This window comes from Otolemur garnettii, unplaced genomic scaffold (genome assembly GCF_000181295.1).
Source record: "Otolemur garnettii isolate 467f Iridium unplaced genomic scaffold, OtoGar3 scaffold00031, whole genome shotgun sequence".
Lineage (NCBI taxonomy): Eukaryota > Metazoa > Chordata > Mammalia > Primates > Galagidae > Otolemur > Otolemur garnettii.
Genome location: NW_003852426.1, coordinates 4087479 through 4108873, shown reverse-complemented (window position 1 = coordinate 4108873; position 21395 = coordinate 4087479). Strand labels below are relative to the sequence as shown.

General features: G+C 48.1%; 4 protein-coding genes across 4 annotated transcripts in view; 2 read left to right on the top strand and 2 right to left on the bottom strand.

Annotated features, from left to right (window-relative positions):
* The window catches only part of WDR46 (WD repeat domain 46), a 13505-nt gene extending 11119 nt beyond the window's left edge, over nt 1-2386 (top strand). Inside the window, exons 11-15 of the mRNA XM_003789087.3 lie at nt 927-1240; nt 1391-1485; nt 1644-1739; nt 1898-2011; nt 2116-2386. Of these exons, the coding sequence (XP_003789135.1) occupies nt 927-1240; nt 1391-1485; nt 1644-1739; nt 1898-2011; nt 2116-2217 (721 nt within the window). The 3' untranslated portion in view covers nt 2218-2386. The remainder of the gene's footprint in view (nt 1-926; nt 1241-1390; nt 1486-1643; nt 1740-1897; nt 2012-2115) is intronic.
* Nucleotides 2387-2853: 467 nt separating this feature from the next.
* B3GALT4 (beta-1,3-galactosyltransferase 4) lies at nt 2854-4280 on the bottom strand. Its single transcript, XM_003789086.3, has one exon. It carries the CDS (start codon nt 4088-4090, stop codon nt 2954-2956), a length of 1137 nt encoding a protein of 378 aa, XP_003789134.1. The 5' UTR covers nt 4091-4280; the 3' UTR covers nt 2854-2953.
* A 1240-nt stretch (nt 4281-5520) lies between these two features.
* Nucleotides 5521-10989, bottom strand: RPS18 (ribosomal protein S18). The gene is made up of 6 exons (XM_003789085.3): nt 10890-10989; nt 10284-10382; nt 6149-6235; nt 5963-6064; nt 5756-5847; nt 5521-5640 (listed from the first exon to the last, which is right to left on the bottom strand). Exons 1-6 carry the CDS (start codon nt 10890-10892, stop codon nt 5565-5567), a joined length of 459 nt encoding a protein of 152 aa, XP_003789133.1. The 5' UTR covers nt 10893-10989; the 3' UTR covers nt 5521-5564.
* Nucleotides 10990-11052: 63 nt separating this feature from the next.
* VPS52 (VPS52, GARP complex subunit) overlaps nt 11053-21395 on the top strand; it is an 18185-nt gene continuing 7842 nt past the window's right edge. The window contains exons 1-17 of the mRNA XM_003789084.3: nt 11053-11418; nt 12633-12717; nt 12867-12919; nt 13099-13174; nt 13362-13429; nt 14147-14322; nt 15004-15154; nt 15722-15822; nt 15935-16067; nt 16203-16260; nt 16620-16753; nt 17194-17349; nt 17885-18003; nt 18233-18356; nt 18626-18721; nt 18835-18942; nt 19164-19229. Of these exons, the coding sequence (XP_003789132.1) occupies nt 11329-11418; nt 12633-12717; nt 12867-12919; nt 13099-13174; nt 13362-13429; nt 14147-14322; nt 15004-15154; nt 15722-15822; nt 15935-16067; nt 16203-16260; nt 16620-16753; nt 17194-17349; nt 17885-18003; nt 18233-18356; nt 18626-18721; nt 18835-18942; nt 19164-19229 (1794 nt within the window). The 5' untranslated portion in view covers nt 11053-11328. The remainder of the gene's footprint in view (nt 11419-12632; nt 12718-12866; nt 12920-13098; nt 13175-13361; nt 13430-14146; nt 14323-15003; nt 15155-15721; nt 15823-15934; nt 16068-16202; nt 16261-16619; nt 16754-17193; nt 17350-17884; nt 18004-18232; nt 18357-18625; nt 18722-18834; nt 18943-19163; nt 19230-21395) is intronic.

The window sequence follows — 21395 nt, the reverse complement described above, 5'->3', positions numbered from 1 at the left end:
CCACCTTAGGTGTACGTGGCGGGCGCCTTAGCCCTCAGTCTGACTTTAAAGAGACCCTACAATTTGTCCCCTCCTGATTTTCCTGACCATCTTTTTCACCAACCCTGGAAAGCTCATCTCATCTCACTCTGCTTCCTTTTCACTACAGTAGATGTTAATGCTCTTGTACCTGCTATATCTGTTTATTGTGCTTTCTTGGGAAGTACCTAGAATGGCTCAAATCCCACTTTTCCCACAAAATCCTTCCTGACCACTGCAGATGTACTTTTCCTTTGCTGGCCTGCTTTGCTACATGTCTGTGCAGGGGAACGTCACATTTAGGAACAGCCTGTCAGCCCTCTGAGTCATCTTATTTTTTTTTAGACATAGTCTCACTGTGTTGCCCTCGGTAGAGTGCTATGGCATCACAGCTCATAGTAACCTCAAACTCTTGGGCTCAAGCGATTCTCTTGCCTCTGCCTCCCAAATAGCTTGGACTATAGGCATCTGCCACAATGCCTGGCTGTTTTTTGGTTGCAGTTGTCATTGTTGTTTAGCAGGCCCAGGCCAGGCTCAAACCCGCCAGCTTTGGTGTATGTGGCTGGCACTCTACTCACTGAGCTATGAGCGCTGAGCCTGAGTGGTGTCTTGATAGGGGAATGTGGTGTGAGCAGATAAGAGGCAGACACTAAAGAAACAGGCCTGACTTGAATCCCAGTCTGACCATTCACTAACTCAGATTTCCTTTCTCTGAGCTTTAGTTTCCTCACTTGTAAAAGGGAAATAAAACAGTTTTGTGAGGCTTAACAGAGAACGTCTGTGGTGTGTTTAGTTTGATGGTAGTCATGATTACTAGTCATTTTCTCCACAGACTTGATGCCTAGATTTAACCACAAGTCTGCTTAGTAAACCCATTTACTGACAGATTAATTGATTGCCCTTCTCAGGTACATGGCCACCTCTGGCCTGGACCACCAGATGAAGATCTTTGACCTTCGAGGGACATTCCAGCCTCTGAGTGCTCGGACTCTGCCTCAGGGAGCAGGGCACCTGGCCTTCTCCCAGCGGGGACTGCTGGTTGCAGGAATGGGTGATGTTGTCAACATCTGGGCCAGGCAGGGCCAGGCCAGCCCACCCTCCCTTGAGCAGCCCTACCTAACCCACCGGCTCTCAGGCCCTGTGCACGGACTTCAGTTCTGCCCCTTTGAAGATGTGCTAGGGGTGGGCCACAGTGGGGGCATCACCAGCATGCTGGTCCCTGGTGAGTTGGCCAGGGGATAGGGCTCAAAGTGCATGAACCCTGCCTAAAAGCTTGGGTGGGCCTGAGACAGCTAGTAGCATGGGGCTTCATCAGGGTGGAGCTGCTGGACTGGGATCTTCATTATGGCTCTATGTTCTTCCCTCCTTTCAGGGGCTGCTGAGCCCAACTTTGATGGTCTGGAGAATAACCCATACAGGAGCCGGAAACAGCGTCAGGAATGGGAGGTGAAGGCCCTGCTGGAGAAGGTGAGGTTCTCTCTGCTGGAGAAGGTGATGTGTGTGGTTTGGGTCTGGAGGTAGGGAAAGCTCCCCAGAACTCTTGAGCATTCTCCATAGCTTCTGTCTCATTGGTGCCACCCTCCTGTGGCTCCTTGTCCATTCCTGTCCCTCTATGACACCCCCAGGTACCTGCAGAGCTTATTTGTCTGGACCCACGAGCCCTGGCAGAGGTGGATGTCATCTCTTTGGAACAGGCAAAGAAGGAGCGGATAGAGAGGCTGGTATGGAGCAGGCCTGAGTGACCAGGCCCTTCCTTCTTCACTACTATGTCCTCTCCCTACCATAGGCCTGTCCTCATGAGTGCAGCACAGCAGGTGGGTCCTGCCAGTGCCCTGACTCTGAGGCTGTTAACAGATTTCACTCCTGTTCCCTCCTTCAGGGTTATGACCCCGAAGCTAAGGCTCCCTTCCAGCCAAAGCCAAAGCAGAAGGGCCGCAGCTCCACAGCAAGCCTTGTGAAAAGGAAGAAGAAGGTCATGGACGAGGAGCATAGGGTAAAGGAGCACTCTCATGGGCTATACCCTCCAGCTTGGACTGTCGGCAAGCTGCCACTTATCTATCAATTTGTCCATGTCCTCTCCCCTTCTCCTATCCCCAGGACAAGGTCCGGCAAAACCTTGAGCAGCAGCAGCAGCACAAGCAAGAGAAGGCCAAGCCATTGGGGGCCCGGCCATCTGCCCTGGATAGATTTGTGCACTGAACCATTTTCCAGGGTGGCCTGGGAACAATCTCTCCCTAAGGTCACCTACAGGGAAATGACTGTTTCTTGGAACAAAGAGGGAGTAATGTGCTCCCCTCCCCATTTGGAGGTGGACAGCTGGCTCTTGGGGTGGATTAGTAATAAAGAGGAAAGTGATTTTTTTGGATAATGCCTTTGTATCATCCTGTGGACCTGTTCCCCGCCACCACCCCGCTGCCCCCCGGGCATGGGACTATTCTAGGATCAGATGGATCGCAGTGTCCTGCCTCTATCTTGGTCCCATACCTTGCAGTTGCTGTGGCCTTAGTCTTGCCTTTTAGGAACCTTCCTCCTCAGAGAGGCTGTCCTTTCTCCCATGTACCTGGAGATGTCCTTCCCATCTGGCAGGATCTAGCAGCCTTTGGGCTCTCCAGGTTTGTGTTCTGGGAGTCCTAGCGAAGACCACACTGCACTCGAAGAAGTAGAGAGACAAGTTTATTGAGGGGCATATGCCCCTCTCCTGCCCTGGCTGGAGAGAACAACTCCAACTTTTTTTTTTCTTCCTGGTGACCATCTTTGGAGCTGGCAGTCCAGGTCTCTAGGGTTCTTCTACATCCCTGTCTTGATGACAGACAACCACATGAGGAAACTGATCAGCTGCAGGCAGCTAGGAGCCCTTGTCTTGGGCCTGAGAGAGGTTTCGGAGGTGCTGGCTGGACCATCAGCTCCTCACACCCTTCCTTGGCCCCAGGTACTCTCAGCTGTGAAGCCAGGCTATTACCCGACACCGTAGGATGCCCAGGGCTCTCTGGAGCCAGGAGCAAAAGGGCACAGTCCTTTCTCCATCAGAGCCACCCACCAGCTTCCAGGCTTCTTGCATCTTCCAGGGGTCCAACTTGTGGGATGTCAGTAGGAACTTCCCATAGCAGCATCGGTCCAGGGGATAATGGGTCGCACCAGCCAACTTGACACAGTGGGTTGGGGCTAGGCCTCCTCGTCGGGCACTTACCCCCACAAAGACATCTTCCAGTGGCAGAGGGGGTGTCCTACTGGCCACCTTCAAAATGAGCTGCACAGCAGAAGCTGACAGCACGTAACCTGTACCTGAGGCATAGGGTGGATAGGGGCCCCAAGTTAGAGGCCACTGCTCCTCTGTTACATGGTGCCGACCCCCTGGCATCCGAGAGGGGTTTGCCCTCCAGTGTACCCTGCCCAGGTACAGAAGAGGCACTGCTTTGCTATGTGAGGCTGGGACTCCTGTGACTGCAGCCTCTCTCGGGGGCTCCGTTCCCCTTTCCCATTGCTCCCAACGGCCTCCTCGCAGCACCAACTCTGATACCAGTTCTGGGACATTGACATATACATCATCGTCCGTCTTGAGAATATAGCGGGCCAAGGGGCAGTATTTGTCAGCCCAGTTGAGCCCGCTGAGGGTCTTGAGGGTGAGATTGCGGTAGGAGTCTTGGAAGGCCGCTTGTAAGATATCCCCCTGGGCCGTTGACTCCCACACTAGGTCATTCCCACGAGAGTCCCTGCTAGGGTGCTGCCTGTTGGGCTCTCCCAGCAGGAAGAGGGTCTGCACCCTGAGTCCCCGGGCCTCACGCAGCCCACCCCACGAAGCCCGAATGGCGTTTCTCTGGTTCAGGTTCTCCGGGGCTGTGCACACCAGAATTAGCAGGAAGGGAGGGGCGCCGGGTCCACCGCAGGCCTCCTGATTGGGGATCAGGAGGCGGGGCAGGGCGAGGGGCGGCCCTGGTGAAGCTGGGGCTGGCAGCAGGGAGGCTAGCGAGAGGCTCAGCAGCTCCTCCCCAATCCCCGAGGGCCCAAAGAGGGTCCAGACGATCACCAGCAGCAGGGAAGAAAGGAGAAGTCGCCGGAATAGACTGAGGGTCATGGCGTGGCACAGGTGGAGATCAGGAATGAAAAGATGCTTACAGAGTGGTGAGAAGCTCCATTTGGCCTAGATCACGTGTTCGCGCTTAACGGGCCGTGCCTAGGACATGGGAAACTCACGTCCCCCAGTACCATCGCACTTGGGTACAACAGCTGTATCCTGCCGAGTTACCTTGTTGCTGCCACTTCCTCCACCCTTCCAATCATTTGCGCAGGCGTTCACATCCCCACCGGAAACAACGTCGGAGCCGCGTCAAAGCAGCGCGACACGGCGGAAGCGGTCAGCGAGAAGCAGTGACAGAGTCAGGCGGCTCTCTCGCTGTCTGCCACCCTGACCTGGGTCCACCTCCGTCCTGGGGCTCGCTTTTTTTTTTTTTTTTGAGACAGAGCCTCAAGCTGTCCCCCTGGGTAGAGTGCCGTGGCATTACAGCTCACAGCAACCTCCAACTCCTGGGCTCAAGCGAGTCTCCTGCCTCCGCCTCCCAAGTAGCTGGGACCACAGGCGCCCGCCACAACGCCCGGCTATTCTTTGGTTGCAGCCGTCATTGTTGTTTGGCGGGTCCGGGCTGGGGATTCGAACCCACCACCTTAGGTGTACGTGGCTGGCGCCTTAGCCAGTTGAGCTATAGGCGCTGAGCCGGGGCTCGCTTTTTGACAACAGTCTGTTACCCTGGGTAGAGTGCCATGGCGTCATAGCTAACAGCAACCTCCAACTCCAAGGCTCAAGCGATCATTTTGCCTGTCTTTTAGTAGAGATGGGGGTCTTGCTTTTTGCTGTCTGGGAATGACGCCGGGACATTCCACTGTTAGGATTACGGGCGAGAGCCACCACGCTTGGCCTGGGGCACACTCTTGGTCAGTGAAATTGGTGCGCATAGTTTTTTCTTTTTGCTTTCTGTCTAAAGGACTTTTTCTCCATCAGCCTGGCCGTTATCTTCCAACCATTAGGACTTCATCTTTTAGAAACCTAAGGTGGGGTGGTGACTGTGGCTCAAAGGAGTGGGGTGCTGGCCCCATATGCTGGAGGTGGAAGGTTCAAACTCAGCCCCAGCCAAAATCAGCAAAAAAAATTAAAAAAAAAAAAAAAACAGAGAAAGAAAAGAAACCTAAGGTTGTCAAACTTGTAATGGCTCACCTAACTTAAACTGCCTAGGCTCAGCTACCCACAACCCTTCTGGGTTCTCCCCTTCAAGGCTGTGAATGTTGCTTGTTCCATAATCATTTATATGTACTCTGTATATCACAGGGTGGGACTAGATAGACAGTATTACTTGTGAAGGATCATCACCACTGTTAAAACCAATGGTATTGTTTGGGTAGCTGAGTTAAGACAGTGCTATCTGAGCAAAAGGGGAGAAATGACCAACAAATAGGATCCAGCACTGTAACATTCCCACTTAGCAACACCAGAAGGGAGAAGCACTAAGGAAGCCATAGGTATATAAACGTTTTATTAACAGACAAGGCCTACAGACTTATTTCTTCTTGGACACACCCACGGTACGGCCACGGCGGCCAGTTGTCTTGGTGTGCTGGCCTCGGACACGAAGGCTGCAGATAAAAAGAAAGGCTTGTAGGTCATACACAGCACAAAGAAAAGGTAGGGGAAAGCATTATGGTGCGACTCTAAAGGGAGGCAGGAAGATGAGACCACCCCCAAACTCACCCCCAGAAGTGGCGCAGCCCTCTATGGGCCCGAATCTTCTTCAGCCGCTCCAAGTCTTCCCGGAGCTTGTTGTCCAGGCCATTGGCCAGGACCTGGATTGGAAAAAGAGGGTGAGGGATGTTAGGATGTTTGTTTTATCCCAATCACATATGCTCAATTCTATCTGGAACCCCCCTTTCCTCCAATCCTGCCCATCTCAATACACACCTGGCTGTATTTTCCATCCTTTACATCCTTCTGTCTGTTTAAAAACCAGTCTGGGATCTTATACTGGCGTGGATTCTGCATAATGGTGATCACACGTTCCACCTGGCAGGCAGGATAAGGTCAGACCAAGATGACCTCCTTTCTGAGTCAGGCCCAACTCCCACCCTGTTTGTTCCCTGTCCTCACCTCATCCTCTGTGAGTTCTCCTGCCCTCTTGGTAAGGTCAATGTCTGCTTTCCTCAATACTACATGAGCATATCTTCGACCCACACCCTGAAATGAGAGGTTTCAGATTAGGATTGAATCTCATTTTTTGTATTCCCTTGTAGCCCCATTATTCAAGAGATCTGCAAAAAGCTCAGTGCCTGTGGCTCAAGCGGCTAAGGCGCCAGCCACATACACCTGAGCTGGCGGGTTTGAATCCAGCCTGGCAGCTTGGTGCCTGTGGCTCAAGTGGCTAAAGTTTCAGCCACATACACCTAAGGTGGCGGGTTTTAATCTAGCCCAGGCCCGTCAAACAACAATGATGGCTGCAACCAAAAAATGGCCGGGCGTTGTGGTCCCAGCTACTTGGGAGGCTGAGGTAGGACTCACTTGAGCCCAGGAGTTGGAGGTTGCTGTCAGCTGTGATGCCATAGCACTCTACCCAGGGGGACAGCTTGAGGATCTGTCTCAAAAAACAAACAAACAAACAAACAAGCCAGGCGTTGTGGTGGGCGCCTTAGTCTCAGCTACTTGGGAAGCGGAGGCAGGAGACTCGCTTGAGCCCAAGAGTTGGAGGTTGCTGTGAGCTGTGATGCCACGGCAGTCTACCCAGGGTGACAGCTTGAGGCTGTCTCCAAAAAAAGAATCTGCAAAAGTAAGACCTGCAATAACTTATTGTTTTACAGATCACCTTTCCCTCACCCACCTTCCTAGATATAAAGACTAACAATTAAGTAGAAAGAAAAAAAGACAACTTTATTTGCCCGCAGGATTGGACCAAGAATAGAGAGCTCGGCTAGGTGCCAGTCATGTAGACCAAGGCAGGGTGGTTTGAACCCTGCCCCAGCCTGCTAAACAACTACAACAAAAAAAATAGGTGGGTGTTGTGTCGGGCGCCTATAGTCCCAGCTACTTGGGAGGCTGCTGCAAGAAAACTGCTTAAGCTCAAGAGTTGGAGGTTGCTGTGAGCTGTGACACCAGGGCACTCACTCTACTGAGGGCAACATAGTGAGACTCTTTTGTCTAAAAAAAACAAAACACCACCACTCCAGAAACCTGAAAGCAGTGTCTTTCCCCCTCCATTGCCCAGCATTATGTAGCTGTCAACAAGTGCTCTCTTAATTTTTTACTTTTTTGAGAGTCTCAAGCTGTTGCCCTGGGTAGAGTGTTGTAGCGTCATACATAGCTCAAAGGAACCTCAGACTCTTGGGCTCAAGTGATTCTCTTGACTCAGCCTCCCAAGTAGGTGGGACTACAGGTGCCCACCACAATGCCCGGCTACCTTTTGTTGTTGCAGTTGTGACTGTTGTTTTAGTTGGGCCAGGTTCAAACCCACCAGCCTCAGTGCATGCAGCCAGCGCCCTACCCAGCGAACTATGAGCACTGGCTGCTCTCTTAATTTCTGGATGGAGAAGGAATAGCCTGTCTCTCCAACCTGATGGAGCCAGTCTTGTGAATCAACAAGGCTGAGCAGGGTACTGGATTCAGTTTCTTAGAGTTAATTCTCTAGGCACATCACCATATCCCCATGACCAATGTTTTCTAAGACTATAAACTTGTTTGTCAGTGCCCAGAGATAACTGGCTTTAAGTTGAATAGTGCCCCCAATTTATGTCCACCTAAAACCTCAGAATGTGACCCTATCTAGAATGGGCTTAGTAGAAATAATGAGGTAAAACAGAGGTTATACTGGATTAGGGTAGGCCCCAAATCCAGTGATTGGAAACCTTTTAAAAGACAGAGACAGACACAGACGAGGGCGCAAAAGAAACAGACCGAAATGTTGCTACAAGCCAAAGAGTATCAAGGATTATTGACAACTCCAGATACCAGGAAGAGGCAAAGTAGGATTTTGAAGGTCTTCAGAGCAAGTATGGTCAATGACAACCTTAACTTTTGGCTTCCAGAGCTAAGAGAATAATTTTCTGTCTTGTTTATGGAAACTTGTGATAGGAGCCCTAAGGAAATGGAAACAAATGACATTATCTCTATCGAAGAAAGTGACCAAGGGCCAAATTATCAGGTTGATTCTGTAGAAATCAAGAGTCTAACTTAAGTATTTACAAATGAAACACCACATTTGCAATTTACTTGAAAATAGAGTGGGTAGGGATAAAGATTTGTAAGTTTTAGATATAAGTACGGGGGTGTCATTCATTTGTGGAATAGCTCAAATTCTCATTCTTGTAGTCCAACATTTCACTTCCCATGTAATAGAAAAGTTGATACTTCTATTAGTATAGAAGTCAGGCCCAACTTAGTATTATTCTCTTTAAGTATCAAGAACATTATAGGTGGTTGGGTATGGTGGTTCACGCCTGTAATCCTAGCACTATGGGAGGCCAAGTCAATGGATTGCTTGAGGTCACGAGTTTGAGACCAGGCTGAGCAAAAACGAGACCCCATCTTTACTAAAAATAATAATGAACAACAAGTCTAAGGCAAGAGGACTGCTTGAGCTCTAAGAGTTTGAGGTTGCTGTGAGCTATGATGCCATGGTACTCCACCCAGAGTGACAGCTTGAGACTGTCCAAAAAAAAAAAAAAAAAAAGGAACATTACTGACGGCCTCTCCCCTGCCTGCATAAACTTCCACCCTTCACTCTTTCCTGGTTTATTTACTATACTTAGCACTACTTCAACCATATTTTTGGAGGACACATTCCTCATACCCAATCTCCCTATTCCTGCTCAATCTTCTTTCAACTTTCCTCCGACTCTTGGGCTCAAGTGATCGTCTTCCCCTGTTTTTCTATTTTTAATAGAAATAGGGGTCTCACTTTTGCTCAGGGCAGTCTCAAGCTCATGAGCTCAAGCGATCCACCCTCCTTGGCCTCCCATTGTGCTAGGATTACAGGTGTGCAACACTGAGCCCAGCATCTTCTTCCAACTTCTAAGGATCCTCCCTCATACTAGATCCTCAACCAAGACCACACTCAATCTTTCCTTCTCTTACCAGGCTGGCTCTCCACTCTATAGCCTCATTAAATACTGAAAATGTGCTATGTGCTATTATTTTTCCCTCAGTTGTAAGTTGACTACATAGGTTGGTCAAAGTAAAAAATACAAAACCAGGAAATGTCAAAGAGGCAGACAGGTTTAGCAGAAGCATCCTATTAACCCTGCTTTTATAGACATTATCTCACTTAAGCCTCATTCATATCTATAAAACAGGTACTATATTTTGTACTGCTTTACTAGTTTCCCAAAGTGACTAACGGAAGGAAGCAATTTTCTTCTTTATCACTTAGAAGCAAATGAAATCTGACAGACTTTATAAATCAAATGTAAGACTTACTGCTTAAACTCAGCTATCTTTTGATAAATACCACTACATGCTTCCTCAATCTTAACAGGCTCTTTTAATTTTATCCTCTATGAAATTTTTATTAATTTCCTTAAAATTCCTCAAGACCAGGCAGCAGTATCCTTCAAGCCATTCATGCAGCAGAACCTGGGAATCATGATCAAGACAGGCCTAGCCCTACCCTTGTGCAGTGTACACACACTAGTTAAGACAAAAAGGCATTTGTTAGGTTTGTGGAGAGAAGCATCAAAGCTTCCATTTACTGACTCTAGCAAGAAGCCAGAGACATGTACTGGTCCCATTCCAACTGAAAAGGAGCTTTTACTCAGGCATATGTAAGTGTCCTGCTCTTATCTCTCCCACTCAACTACATGTTTCTTCACAGTTGGTGTCTACTTGCATTTCTACTAACCCTCAGTATGTTCCATTATCCAATTCTCAGGGCACATAAATTTCTCAGGAACAACTGTACGATGTACTGGGGGAGGAGCAGGAGACAGAAGGGCTATCTACAGGAGACTCAAAAGCTGATGGTCCAGAAAAATCTTTAGCAAACACAAGCAGGCAAATTTATCTGCCCCTATCTCCGTGAAATGTTTTGGCTTGACCTTAGGCTAGACTACTCTCCAGGCTTTCATTATTCATCTTTTATGGCAAACATGTTAAGGAATCAGTCACTCCTTTAACCCTTTTTTTAGCCCATTAGTAAGGAGATATGAATAAGACTCATGTCTCCTCATCCTTTCCTCATTTATTGCTCAAGTCTTAACTCAGTTCTCACTTAAATTCTCTCATCCTTACCCTACTTTACCTTAATAGCGGTGATAGCAAAGGCTATTTTCCGCCGCCCATCGATGTTGGTGTTGAGTACTCGCAAAATGTGTTGGAACTTCTCAGGGATCACTAGAGACTGCAAAAGGATAGGGGAGAAAACCACCGTGAACTATCAAACTGTAAGGTCGATAAAGCAAATGAACAACCTCAAACAGAAACATTAAGCTTGTGACAGGTGGAGCAAAGACAATCCCCCCTCCAGGTGTTCACACCACAGCAAACTCCTTACTCCTAAAGATAGCAAGAACAGGAAGCATTCAACCTTCGGAAAATGCAACCTTTGGTAAGTGAAAAATGGGTCTCCTCCCTGCTTCTAAAAGTACACTCTGCACGGCGGGAGCTGGAGTTCCCCACAGACGCTCGAGTTCTGGCAGCTTCCGTGAGCTTGGGTAAATGGGTGACCCTTCCTCAGGGCCTTCCCGCGGAATTCAAAATCTCTGGTGTCCCTTCCCAGGTACGCAATCCAAGATTCCACACAGACGTTTGCAGGACCTCAGGACAGGGCGTTGTCGGCACCCTGACAGCAGACAGTCCCTGCCCCGGTTCCGATGTCGCTAGATCCCAGTACAGATTCCAGTCTTACCATGGCGGCGGCAAAACCGGCGGCGTGTAAGCCTCCTGTGGAAGAGAGAACGGAAGTGACGCAATATTCTTATATAGCTTCTTGAAGGAAGAGGCGGAGCTACCTAGGAGACGCGTTTCCGGAAACTGCTTCAGTGCTAGCCGACTGGACTTAATGAGAGTAAGTCTTGGGTGCCACAACTTCCGGTGCGTCATTTCTTTACAGTTCGTAAACGTCTTGGTTATAAGAACAGCGAAGGTTCCAGACCGTGATTGTGCTTGGGACAACTACATTCTTGTTTGCATCTGGGTGAAGTGGTTGGAGCTGAAAGGGGAAGGCTGGAGTTAATTTGTCAAATATCTGGGAACGATTTCACGCTGCGCAAGACCCTCTGGGACTCGTAGTTCCACTCCCGGTAACGGACTCGGCCGGACAGCTGCCGGAAGTGAGGCTGTGGGGAATGGCCGCTGCTGCGACCATGGCGGCAGCCGCACGGGAGCTGGTGATGCGGGCCGGGACCTCAGATATGGAGGAGGAGGAGGGCCCGCTGGTGAGAGTACTGGGCTGTTACTCCTCCGTAGTCCTGATGATCCTCGCGTCCTAGATGTCTGGGCTGGGTTTAGGCTCAAGGATGGGAGCTTGGCTGCTACCCCTGGTGCTACCTGTTTGGTTCCCCATATCCCTCTCCTGGTGCGACTCGATTTTGAGCAGGGTCCAGAATGGCTGAAACTCAAGTTCTGGGGCTCAATTTCAACTTTCTCCTCCACATTTTTGGGTGGAATAAAGAATCAGTGTAATGCAAAGGTTAAGAGTATGGCCTGGGTAGCCAAACTTCTTGGGTTCTAATACCAGCTCTGCCACTTACAGTCTTTGTGTCCTTGACCAAATTAATCAGATTCTATGTCCTTGTCCAAGTTAATCAGATTATCTCAGATGTCTCTATCAGATTTAATTTAAACACCTGTAAGGTGAGGAATGCGATAGGACCTACCACACAGGTTGTCGTTAGGATCAGGTGAACATCTGTAAGATGGGACCTGGCACACAAGTAGTTGCTATGTATTAGTTGACATTTCTAGACAATCTGGGGTTCCCCAGGATTGTCATAGAACAGCGGGAGTCTGAGGGTCCAAATTCAACTGCAAGTTCTGCTTTGTTTTCTGCAGCTTCTAAATTTTTTCATTTGGGCTCCTACAAAGTCTTATAAATTTAGATGGGGTCTTGCTATGTTGTCCAGGCTGGCCTCAAGTTCCTGGGCTCAAGCAATGTCTTCCCAATTAGGTGGGTCTACAGGGCCAGCCACTTGGCTGGGCTAGCTTGTCATATTCTTTTTTTTTTTTTTCAGACAGAGTTTCACTTATTAACCCTTGGTAGGGTGCTGTGGCCACACGGCTCACAGCAACCTCCAGCTCCTTGGGCTTAGGCAATTCTCTTGTTTCAGCCTCTCAAGTAGCTGGGATTACAGGTGCCCACCACAACTACCTGCTATTTTTTTGCTTTGTTGCTGTTTGGCCGGGGCCGGATTTGAACCCACCACCCTCGGTATATGGGGCCAGGACCCTACCCAATTAGCCACAGGTGCCGCCCTATCTTGTCATATTCTTTACCCATCAGTCCAAAATAGTAAATTAGATACAGTGTGAGCCTTTTGGAATTTTTTTACTCAGCACCTGTGGCTTTCCAGTAAAAGCACCTCCCTTCAGACTGGAAGGATTAGGGGTATCCAATTATATTTTATTCTCCTTTTTCCCTATCTCTCTGCAGGGGGGTGGCCCTGGGCTCCAGGAACCACTGCAACTTGGGGAGTTGGATATCACCTCTAATGAATTCATCCTGGATGAAGTTGATGGTAAGTGATAGCATGGAGTAGGTGCAGAGTACCTGTAATCTGAGAGGTGTGGGGGCTGGAAGGAATAAGGGAGGGATTGGTATACAGATGCTTCATGTGGGGAGAGGGAGCTGTGGAGCTGGACACTTATAATAAACTTCTATTTTCAGTTCACATTCAGGCAAATCTGGAAGATGAGTTAGTAAAGGAAGCTCTTAAAACGGTGAGGCTTTCCCCTGTGTTAATCTTCCCTTTCACCTACCCTCCCCCCCAAAAGAAGAAACAATAGCCTACTGCTTTTCTTATATCACCCTAGCATCTTATCCTTCAGCCTTTCACTGGTTCTGTTCCAGTGTCCCTTCACTGGACTTCTCCTGATTTGTCATCTTTATGTTATACCAGGGTGTGGATCTTCGTCACTATTCAAAGCAGGTTGAGCTGGAGCTACAGCAAATTGAGCAGAAATCCATTCGGGATTGTATCCTCCAGCATAAGGAAGGGAGGGTGTTATTGACATGGGGATTTTGTGGGATGTGGTTCAGATAGCCCAGTTGCGGCTATCTTCTCTCTGAGGTTTCTGTCACTTCAGGGAGAAATTGGAGAGGTATTGCAGGTCTGAAGATCTCCATCTTCACTATGAGACCCCTTGACTTTTTGTGGGTTAGATATCCAAGAGAGTGAGAATATAGCATCTCTGCACAACCAGATCACAGCCTGTGATGCTGTCCTGGAGGTTAGTAACCATAATTACCGTGACCCCAATAACCCTGAACTAGATCATGGCCATTTTTATTTTTTTTTCTAGTAGAGACAGGGTTTTGCTTGTTGTTCAGGCTGGTCTTCAACTATTGGGCTTAAATAATCCTCCTCTTTCAGCCTCCCAGAGTTGCTGGAGTTATAGGCATAAGCTACCATGACCAGCCTCTGTTGCCATTTTTTTTTTTTTTTTTTGAGACAGAGTCTCAAGATAATTGCCTTGGGTAGAGTGCCGTGGCATCACAGCTCACAGCAATCTCAAACTCTTGGACTTAAGTGATTCTCTTGCCTCAACCTCCCAAGTAACTGGGACTACAGTTGCCCGCCACAATGCCCGACTATTTTTTGTTGTTGTTGTTGCCATTGTTGTTAGCAGGCCTGGGCTGGGTTTGAACCCATGAGCCTAGGTGTATGTGGCTGGCGCCCTAACCACTGAACTTTGGGTGAGGCCCTCTGTTGCCATTTTTTAGGTCATCAGCCTTAGATGGAGACAAGTTAGTGTCATTTTTAGGATGACTTCAGGAGCCTTTTTTGTTGTTACTGCCATAATTATTATTTCCTGATACCTTTTGGGTACCTCATCACCTGCCACCCTCATGGACTAATAGATACTGGGAATTTCACCAAGAAACTTAGGTGGCCCACCTTTCCTAACCCTTTGGCATTCCAGCAACATCTTCTGCCCTTCCCCTAGCGAATGGAGCAGATGTTGGGAGCTTTTCAAAGTGACCTCAGCTCCATCAGCTCTGAGATCCGGACACTGCAAGAACAGTCAGGAGCCATGAACATCCGACTTCGAAATCGCCAGGCAGTTCGGGGGAAACTTGGGGAACTTGTTGATGGTCTAGTGGTACCCTCTGCTCTGGTCACGTGAGTTACTTGTTTGAAGGGTCATAATGTCCATAGCAGGTAGATAGGCTGGGACCTACCCTATTTACCACATGGGTCTCTCAGCTCTAGATCCTCAAGTACCTTTGAAAAATTAATGATGGCTTGGCGCCTGTGGCTCAAGTGGCTAAGGCGCCAGCCACATACACCTAAGGTGGCGGGTTCCAATCCAGCCTGGGCCCACCAAACAACAATGATGGCTGCAACCCCCCCCCCCCCAAATAGCCGGGTGTTGTGGCAGGCGCCTGTGGTCCCAGCTACTTGGGAGGCTGAGGCAGGAGACTCACTTGAGCCCAGGAGTTGGAGGTTGCTGTGAGCTGTGATGCCACGGCACTTTACCCAGGGGGACAGCTTGAGGCTCTGTCTCAAAAAAAAAAAAAGAAAAGAAAAATTAATCATGGATTGACAATCATTTTTAACCTTGATATATATTTAATCATCAAAGATTAGGAATGTTTCAAGCTTGGGTATGTAGTGTAGGGGCCCAAGGCTTATAGGGCAAGGTTATCCAGGGATAGAAAATTTATATATGTATGTCTTGACTATATAGCACAGTGTAAGAAGGTAGAGATGACAGAAGCTGGAGGTACGGGGTGTGGTTTGGGTCTGATTTAGGGATGTCTGAGTCTACTTCTAACCCTCCCACTCCTCCCTGACACCCAGGGCAATTCTGGAGGCTCCAGTGACAGAGCCCAGGTTCCTGGAGCAGCTGCAGGAGCTAGATGCCAAGGCAGCTGCAGTCAGAGAGCAGGAGGCTAGAGGCACAGCAGCCTGCGCGGACGTTAGAGGCGTACTTGACCGGCTGCGGGTCAAGGTGGGGAGCAGGGATGGATTACCCTGGAGACTACTAGAACCGGCCTCCCTAAGACCTTCACTCTGGATTTCCTTGGCAGAGCTGTTGTAGCCTGTTCCCCAGAACCTCACCCTACCTTTTCCCAGCAGAGCTCATCCTTGCCCCTCTGAGTATCCCTAAAACGCTTTTTTTGTTCTTGTTGTTATTGAGATAGAGTCTCACTTTGTCACCCTTGGTAGAGTGCTGTGGCATCAATTCTCACTGCAACCTCAAACTCTTGGGCTCAGCGATTCTCTTTGTCTCAGCCTCCCTAGTAGCTGGGACTACAGGCACCCCCACAATGCCTGGGTATTTTTTTGTTGTTGTTTAGCAGACCTGGGCAGGGTTCGAACCCACCAACCCTGGAGCATGTGGCAGGCCCCCTAACCACTGAGCTACGCCCCCCCAATTGCTCTAAAACTCTTAAGAAATACCAAAGAGATATTCTCCACTGTTCTTCCTGTGTTTAGTTTTTGTCACTTCCCCCAGTTCCTCTCACACAGTAAGAGGATTGCAGGCTCATGCTGTGCATTTGGTCCCTCTGTCTAGGCAGTGACAAAGATCCGAGAGTTCATTCTCCAGAAGATTTATTCCTTCAGAAAACCAATGACCAACTATCAGATCCCTCAGACGGCCCTACTGAAGTACAGGTCACCACCTGAAGGAAGTACACGGGATGGCCTTTGAGCTTTTGAGGAGCCTAGTATGGGTATCTGGTTTCTTATGCAGACAGGGAGACTGACTTGTCCCTGGCCCCTCCAGGTTCTTCTATCAGTTCCTGCTGGGAAATGAACGAGCAACAGCAAAGGAGATCAGGGATGAATATGTGGAGACGCTGAGTAAGATCTACCTGTCTTACTACCGCTCTTACCTAGGGCGGCTTATGAAGGTGCAGGTGAGGCCAAGGAGGAAGAGGCATTCCTGGGCATACGGACTGGAAGGAGGAGACAGCTCTGGGCAAAGAGGGACAGTAATTTTTTATTGTGTCATGGGAAGAGAGTTACCAATTCTTTTTTTCTGTTTTGTCTAGTATGAGGAAGTCGCTGAAAAAGATGATCTAATGGGTGTGGAAGATACAGCAAAGAAAGATATCCTAATATTGGGGAACCCTTTTGCCAGGCTTTGAAAGGTAGAGGACCCCTGGCTTCAGTCACTAAACCAGTGCTTCTTACCTTTTTCCGTAGACAGAACCTTTGCTAATGTGATGAAAGCTATCTAGCCTCCCTTACTCCCCAGTAAAAGGTACACATTTTGACATCCAATTTAGCATATTATTCAGGAGGTACAGAAACCCCTCAAGCCCTGTCACAGATGTCAGGTGAAGCAAGGCCTTTACTGAGAAACAGGGATGTCTAGGCTGCATCTGGCTGCCTGGGGTTCCTGGGGATACTGAGTCGTTGGGCCCAGCTCTGGTCTCATTGTTTTCCCTGACTCTAACCCTTCTCACGATTCTTCTCGAAGCCATCCCTCCGCAGCAGAAACACCATCTTCACCCTGGGGACCCGTGGTTCTGTCATCTCTCCCACTGAACTTGAAGCCCCCATCCTGGTGCCCCATACAGCCCAGCGGGGAGAGCAGAGGGTATGCGGATGAACGAGCTTCAGTTCTGAAGGGGACTCTGAGCATGGGAGGGAAGGCTCAGACTCAGGCCAAAGGTTCCCGATCTGCAGGCCCTTGTATCAATCCCCTTGGACTCAGGAGTGGCCTTCTGTGATCACTCTAGCTTGCTGTGATGTGAGAAGGGTTGGGAACCATTGACTCAAGGACATGGAAGAGGGTGAGACTGGCTGAGGGGAATGACTGAGGCAGATGTTGGAGTAGATGCAGGAATATCAGCAGCAGGTGGGGGTGGACTCTTCCTGTTCCCCTTATGTCCCCTCACCTTTTTATTACTTGTTCAGGATTCTCTTTCACAGCCTGCATGTAGCTCTTGTTACCCAGGTTTACTGATTTTCCAGCCATATCGATGGTAAATCAGTGCTGGGGTCATCTGTCTTTTTTCTTTATCCCTCTGCTCCTAGTATCCGTTTGAAGCCCTCTTCCGCAGCCAGCACTACGCCCTTCTAGACAATTCCTGCCGCGAATATCTTTTCATCTGTGAATTTTTTGTTGTGTCTGGTCCAGCTGCACATGACCTATTCCATGCTGTCATGGGCCGTACACTTAACATGACCCTGGTAAGATCCCTGTGTTTCCTATTTTTTAAACCCTTTTGTTCAGTTGTCATCAGCACTGATGAGTGGGTTCATAATTATAATAGGGCTGAAACCAGGATCCCCTTATTCTAGAATGTCTAAAGCTTGTACTTACAGTGTGACTCTCCATGAAATTTTCAGAGCTGGGGGTCCCTGAGACTACCCCGACTGCTGATTCATTATCAAGGCAGTAGCACCAGGAAACTCATGATTCTCATGATTTTTAGGGACCCCTAAATCTCAGTGCTCATACCCCAGACTTAAGCTCAGCTGTGAATTCTACTGTGATAGGCTTGTGATCATAGGTCTTTGTGACCAACGCATCAGGACTGTCTGAGTGGCAGTGGGCAGGGAACTGGCCTGGGGTAGGGGTGAGAATAGCTTTTCCCTTTTAGATCTCTCCCTTCCTTCCCACCCAGTGACTCATCCCCAAAGAAATAACATGTATTTGTTCATAGTTGATGGAAAGGACAAACTAATATTCTCTTCCAATCCACTGCCTGTTTCCAAATCACAGAAACACCTGGAGTCCTATCTAGCTGACTGTTATGATGCCATTGCTGTTTTTCTCTGTATCCACATTGTTCTTCGGTTCCGCAGCATTGCAGCAAAGAGGGATGTTCCTGCCTTGGACAGGTCACTGAATTCTGGTCTTTGAAGTACTGCAGGCCATGAACTGTCTTGGTCTTACCTATTGGCCTGATACCATTGACCCTTATTCCCCCATTCATCTGCTTTTAGATTCACCTTTCACACACACACCCACCCCTACCCACCTTCATTCCTTAATTTAGGGATACCTTACTTCCTCCTGGCCCTCCAAACTTCCTTGCCAGCTGAACTTTGATTCTGATTAAGCCCATAGGTACTGGGAACAGGTGCTTGCCTTGCTATGGCCACGGTTTGAGCTGATCCTGGAGATGAATGTCCAGAGCGTTCGAAGCACTGACCCTCAGCGCCTTGGAGGATTGGATACTCGGCCCCACTATGTGAGGAGGGCAAGGGTAACAAGGGGTTCTTGAAAGGCAGGGCTCTGAGCTTCACTGTAAGGCTTGGCCAATGTCACAGTTGTGTAATGGGCCATACTCTGAGTGAGAAGTCTAGGAATGGGGTCAAGCTTATGGTGGATTGGGTACTACTGTTAGGAGGGATTTGGAGGAGGAAGTCAAATGGAGGTTGGATGGCCAAGGGAGTAGGGAGGTTGTGTTGGTTGGGCTGGGATGGGGGCTGTGTTATTTTCTTTCCACTGTCTTTCTAGATCACACGCCGATATGCAGAATTTTCTTCTGCTCTGGTCAGCATCAACCAAACAATACCCAATGAACGGACGATGCAGCTACTGGGACAGCTGCAGGTGAGGGTAGGGCAGGAGAGACCTCCCAGTAGGAGGGCTGCTGCCATTCGTGGAGGGTGAGAAGGGGTGAGGTGACCTTACTTTCTCCTGTCATTTCCTTTTGGCTTTTTCAGGTGGAGGTGGAAAATTTTGTCCTCCGAGTGGCAGCTGAATTCTCCTCAAGGAAGGAGCAGCTTGTGTTTCTGATCAACAACTATGACATGATGCTGGGTGTGCTGATGGTAACAGAGGCACCTTCTCCCGACCTTCCTACCCAGAGAATTCAGTTCCCCCCACTGCTCTGTTATCTCCGTGAGGGCAGAGATGATATCTGTCTAGTTCATTGTTTTTCTCTTGGAGTCTGGTACGGGTCTGACTAAGAACAGTAAGTGTGGAATGAAAGGCACATCCTGAAATGAAGCACTGCCTTCCCCAAACTTTACATTTCTCTGTTTCTCCTTAGGAACGGGCTGCAGATGACAGCAAGGAGGTTGAGAGTTTCCAGCAGCTGCTCAATGCTCGGACACAGGTACGGGCATGGGGAAGGGAAGAAGGAAAGGGACAGTCTTGTGTGTACACACACACACACACACATTTATTTTAATAGACCTGACGTACAGGTCTATTATAATTGGAATTACTTATAATTCTTAGTTTGTAACACGGTGCATATATTTTATTTTGTTTTTTAATAATATCAACATCCATGGGTCCATTACACAATTTAAGAATAAGCACCTTGGCAAAAACCTACATCAGACTAAATTCCTCCTCACTCTGTCCCCTGCCTCTTATGCAGAGGCACCTGTTGATCTAAATGTTGTATTTAACATGCTCTTCCTTTTTCCCCCTTGGGTTTTTTGGGGGTATTTTTCTTTTTTTCCTAACCACTAGACTACCGGGGATTTTTTTAAATGCTCTTGCTTTTATAAATGTAACTAATATATCTCATATGTATACCAAAACAAAAGTTCATTCTATTTTTAAGTGCCACAAAAACAGAATCATAGAATTTTTTTTTTGTTTGAAATAGGATATCACTCTGTTGCCCAGGCTAGAGTATAGTGGTATCATCATTATAGCTCACTGCAACCTCAAACTTCTGGCTCTGAGCTCAGGTAGTCTTCCTGCCTTAGCCTCCCAAGTAGCTTTCTACTTTTCTTTTTTTCTTTTTCTTTTTTAAGACAGAGTCTCAAGCTATCACCCTGGGTAGAGTGCTGTGGCTCACAGCAACCTTCAACTCATGGGCTCAGGTGATCCTCTTGCCTCAGTTTTTCTACTTTTAGTAGATGGGGGGTTTCACTTTTTGCTCAGGCTGGTTTTGAACCCGTGAGCTCAAGCAATCTACCTGCCTCGGCCTCCCTGAGTGCTAGGATTACAGGCATGAGCCACTGCACCCGGCCTTTTTTTTTTTTTTCCCTGAGACAGAGCCTTACTCTGTTGCCCCAGCTAGAGTGCAGTGGCATCATCATAGTTCACTGCAACCTCGAACTATTGGGCTCAAGAGATCCTCTTGTCTCAGCCTCCCCAGTAGCTGGGACTATAGGCCTGTGCCACCATGCCTGGCTAGTTTTTCTGTTTTTAGTAGAAATGGGATCTCACTTTTGCTTAGGTTGGTTTTGAAGTCCAGAGTTCAAGCGAACTTCCTGCTTTGGCTACCAGAGTGCGGGGATTACAGATGTGAACCACCAGGCCTGGTCTAAGCCTGGTCCAAGCTTCTTAATTGTGTTATCTTTTCTGATTCTTTTCTTTTCTTTCTTTCTTTTTTTTTTTTTTTTTTGAGACAGAGTCACAAGCTGTCGCCCTGGGTAGAGTGCCATGGTGTCATAGCTCATAGCAACCTCAAACTCTTAGGCTTAAGTGATTCTCTTGCTTCAGCTTCCCAAGTAGCTAGGACTACAGGCACCCTCTACAACGCCCAACTATTTTTTTTGGTTGTAGTTGTCATTGTTGTTTGGCAGGCCTGGGCTGGATTCGAAATCCGCCAGGTATGGCGTATGTGGCTGGTGCCCTAGTTGCTTGAGCTGCAGGTGCCGAGCCAGTTTTAATTTATTTTATGTAAATTCTAAAAGTTTAGCATTGGTAGATCTTACTTAAAACATTTGTCATGTAACCCTTTTTAGCCCGAGTACATTTTTTGTCTTAAATTTTATTATGTCTGATGCTAACCTGGCTCTGCCAGCTTTATTTTGGTTAACTTTGCCTATTAATTAATTTCTATCCTTTTAATTTCTGCCTTTTTATGTTTTACATTTTTTTTCTTTCTATTGATCAATGGATAGGGTTCCTCTATGTAGCTCAGGCTGGCCTTGAACTCTTAGGTTCAAGTGATCTTCTCACTTCATCTTCCCAGGTGCATACCAGGCTATTTTCACATTTTAAATGTCTTTTGCTAATAGCATATATCTGTAATTTATTTATTTATTTTGACATATGTTGAAATCCATGGATTATATAGTTTCAACTTTTTTTTTTTTGAGACAGAGTCTTACTTTGTCTGCCTCAGTAGAGTGCTATGGCATCATAGCTCACAGCAACCTCAAACTCTTGGGCCCAAGCAATCCTCTTGCCCAGCTATCTACTTTTTTTTATTTTATTTTATTTTTTTTGAGACAGAGCCTTAAGCTGTCCCCCTGGGTAGAGTGCCCTGGCTTCACAGCTCACAGCAACCTCCAACTCCTGGGCTCAAGTGAGT

Coding starts and splice junctions, on each gene's coding strand:
- B3GALT4 (XM_003789086.3), bottom strand. CDS start 4,090: ATGACCCTCAGTCTATTCCGGCGACTTCTCCTTTCTTCCCTGCTGCTG.
- RPS18 (XM_003789085.3), bottom strand. Junction 6,065..6,148: donor GAGAACTCACAGAGGATGAG/GTGAGGACAGGG, acceptor CCTGCCTGCCAG/GTGGAACGTGTGATCACCAT. Junction 5,641..5,755: donor GGGCTGCGCCACTTCTGGGG/GTGAGTTTGGGG, acceptor TTTTATCTGCAG/CCTTCGTGTCCGAGGCCAGC.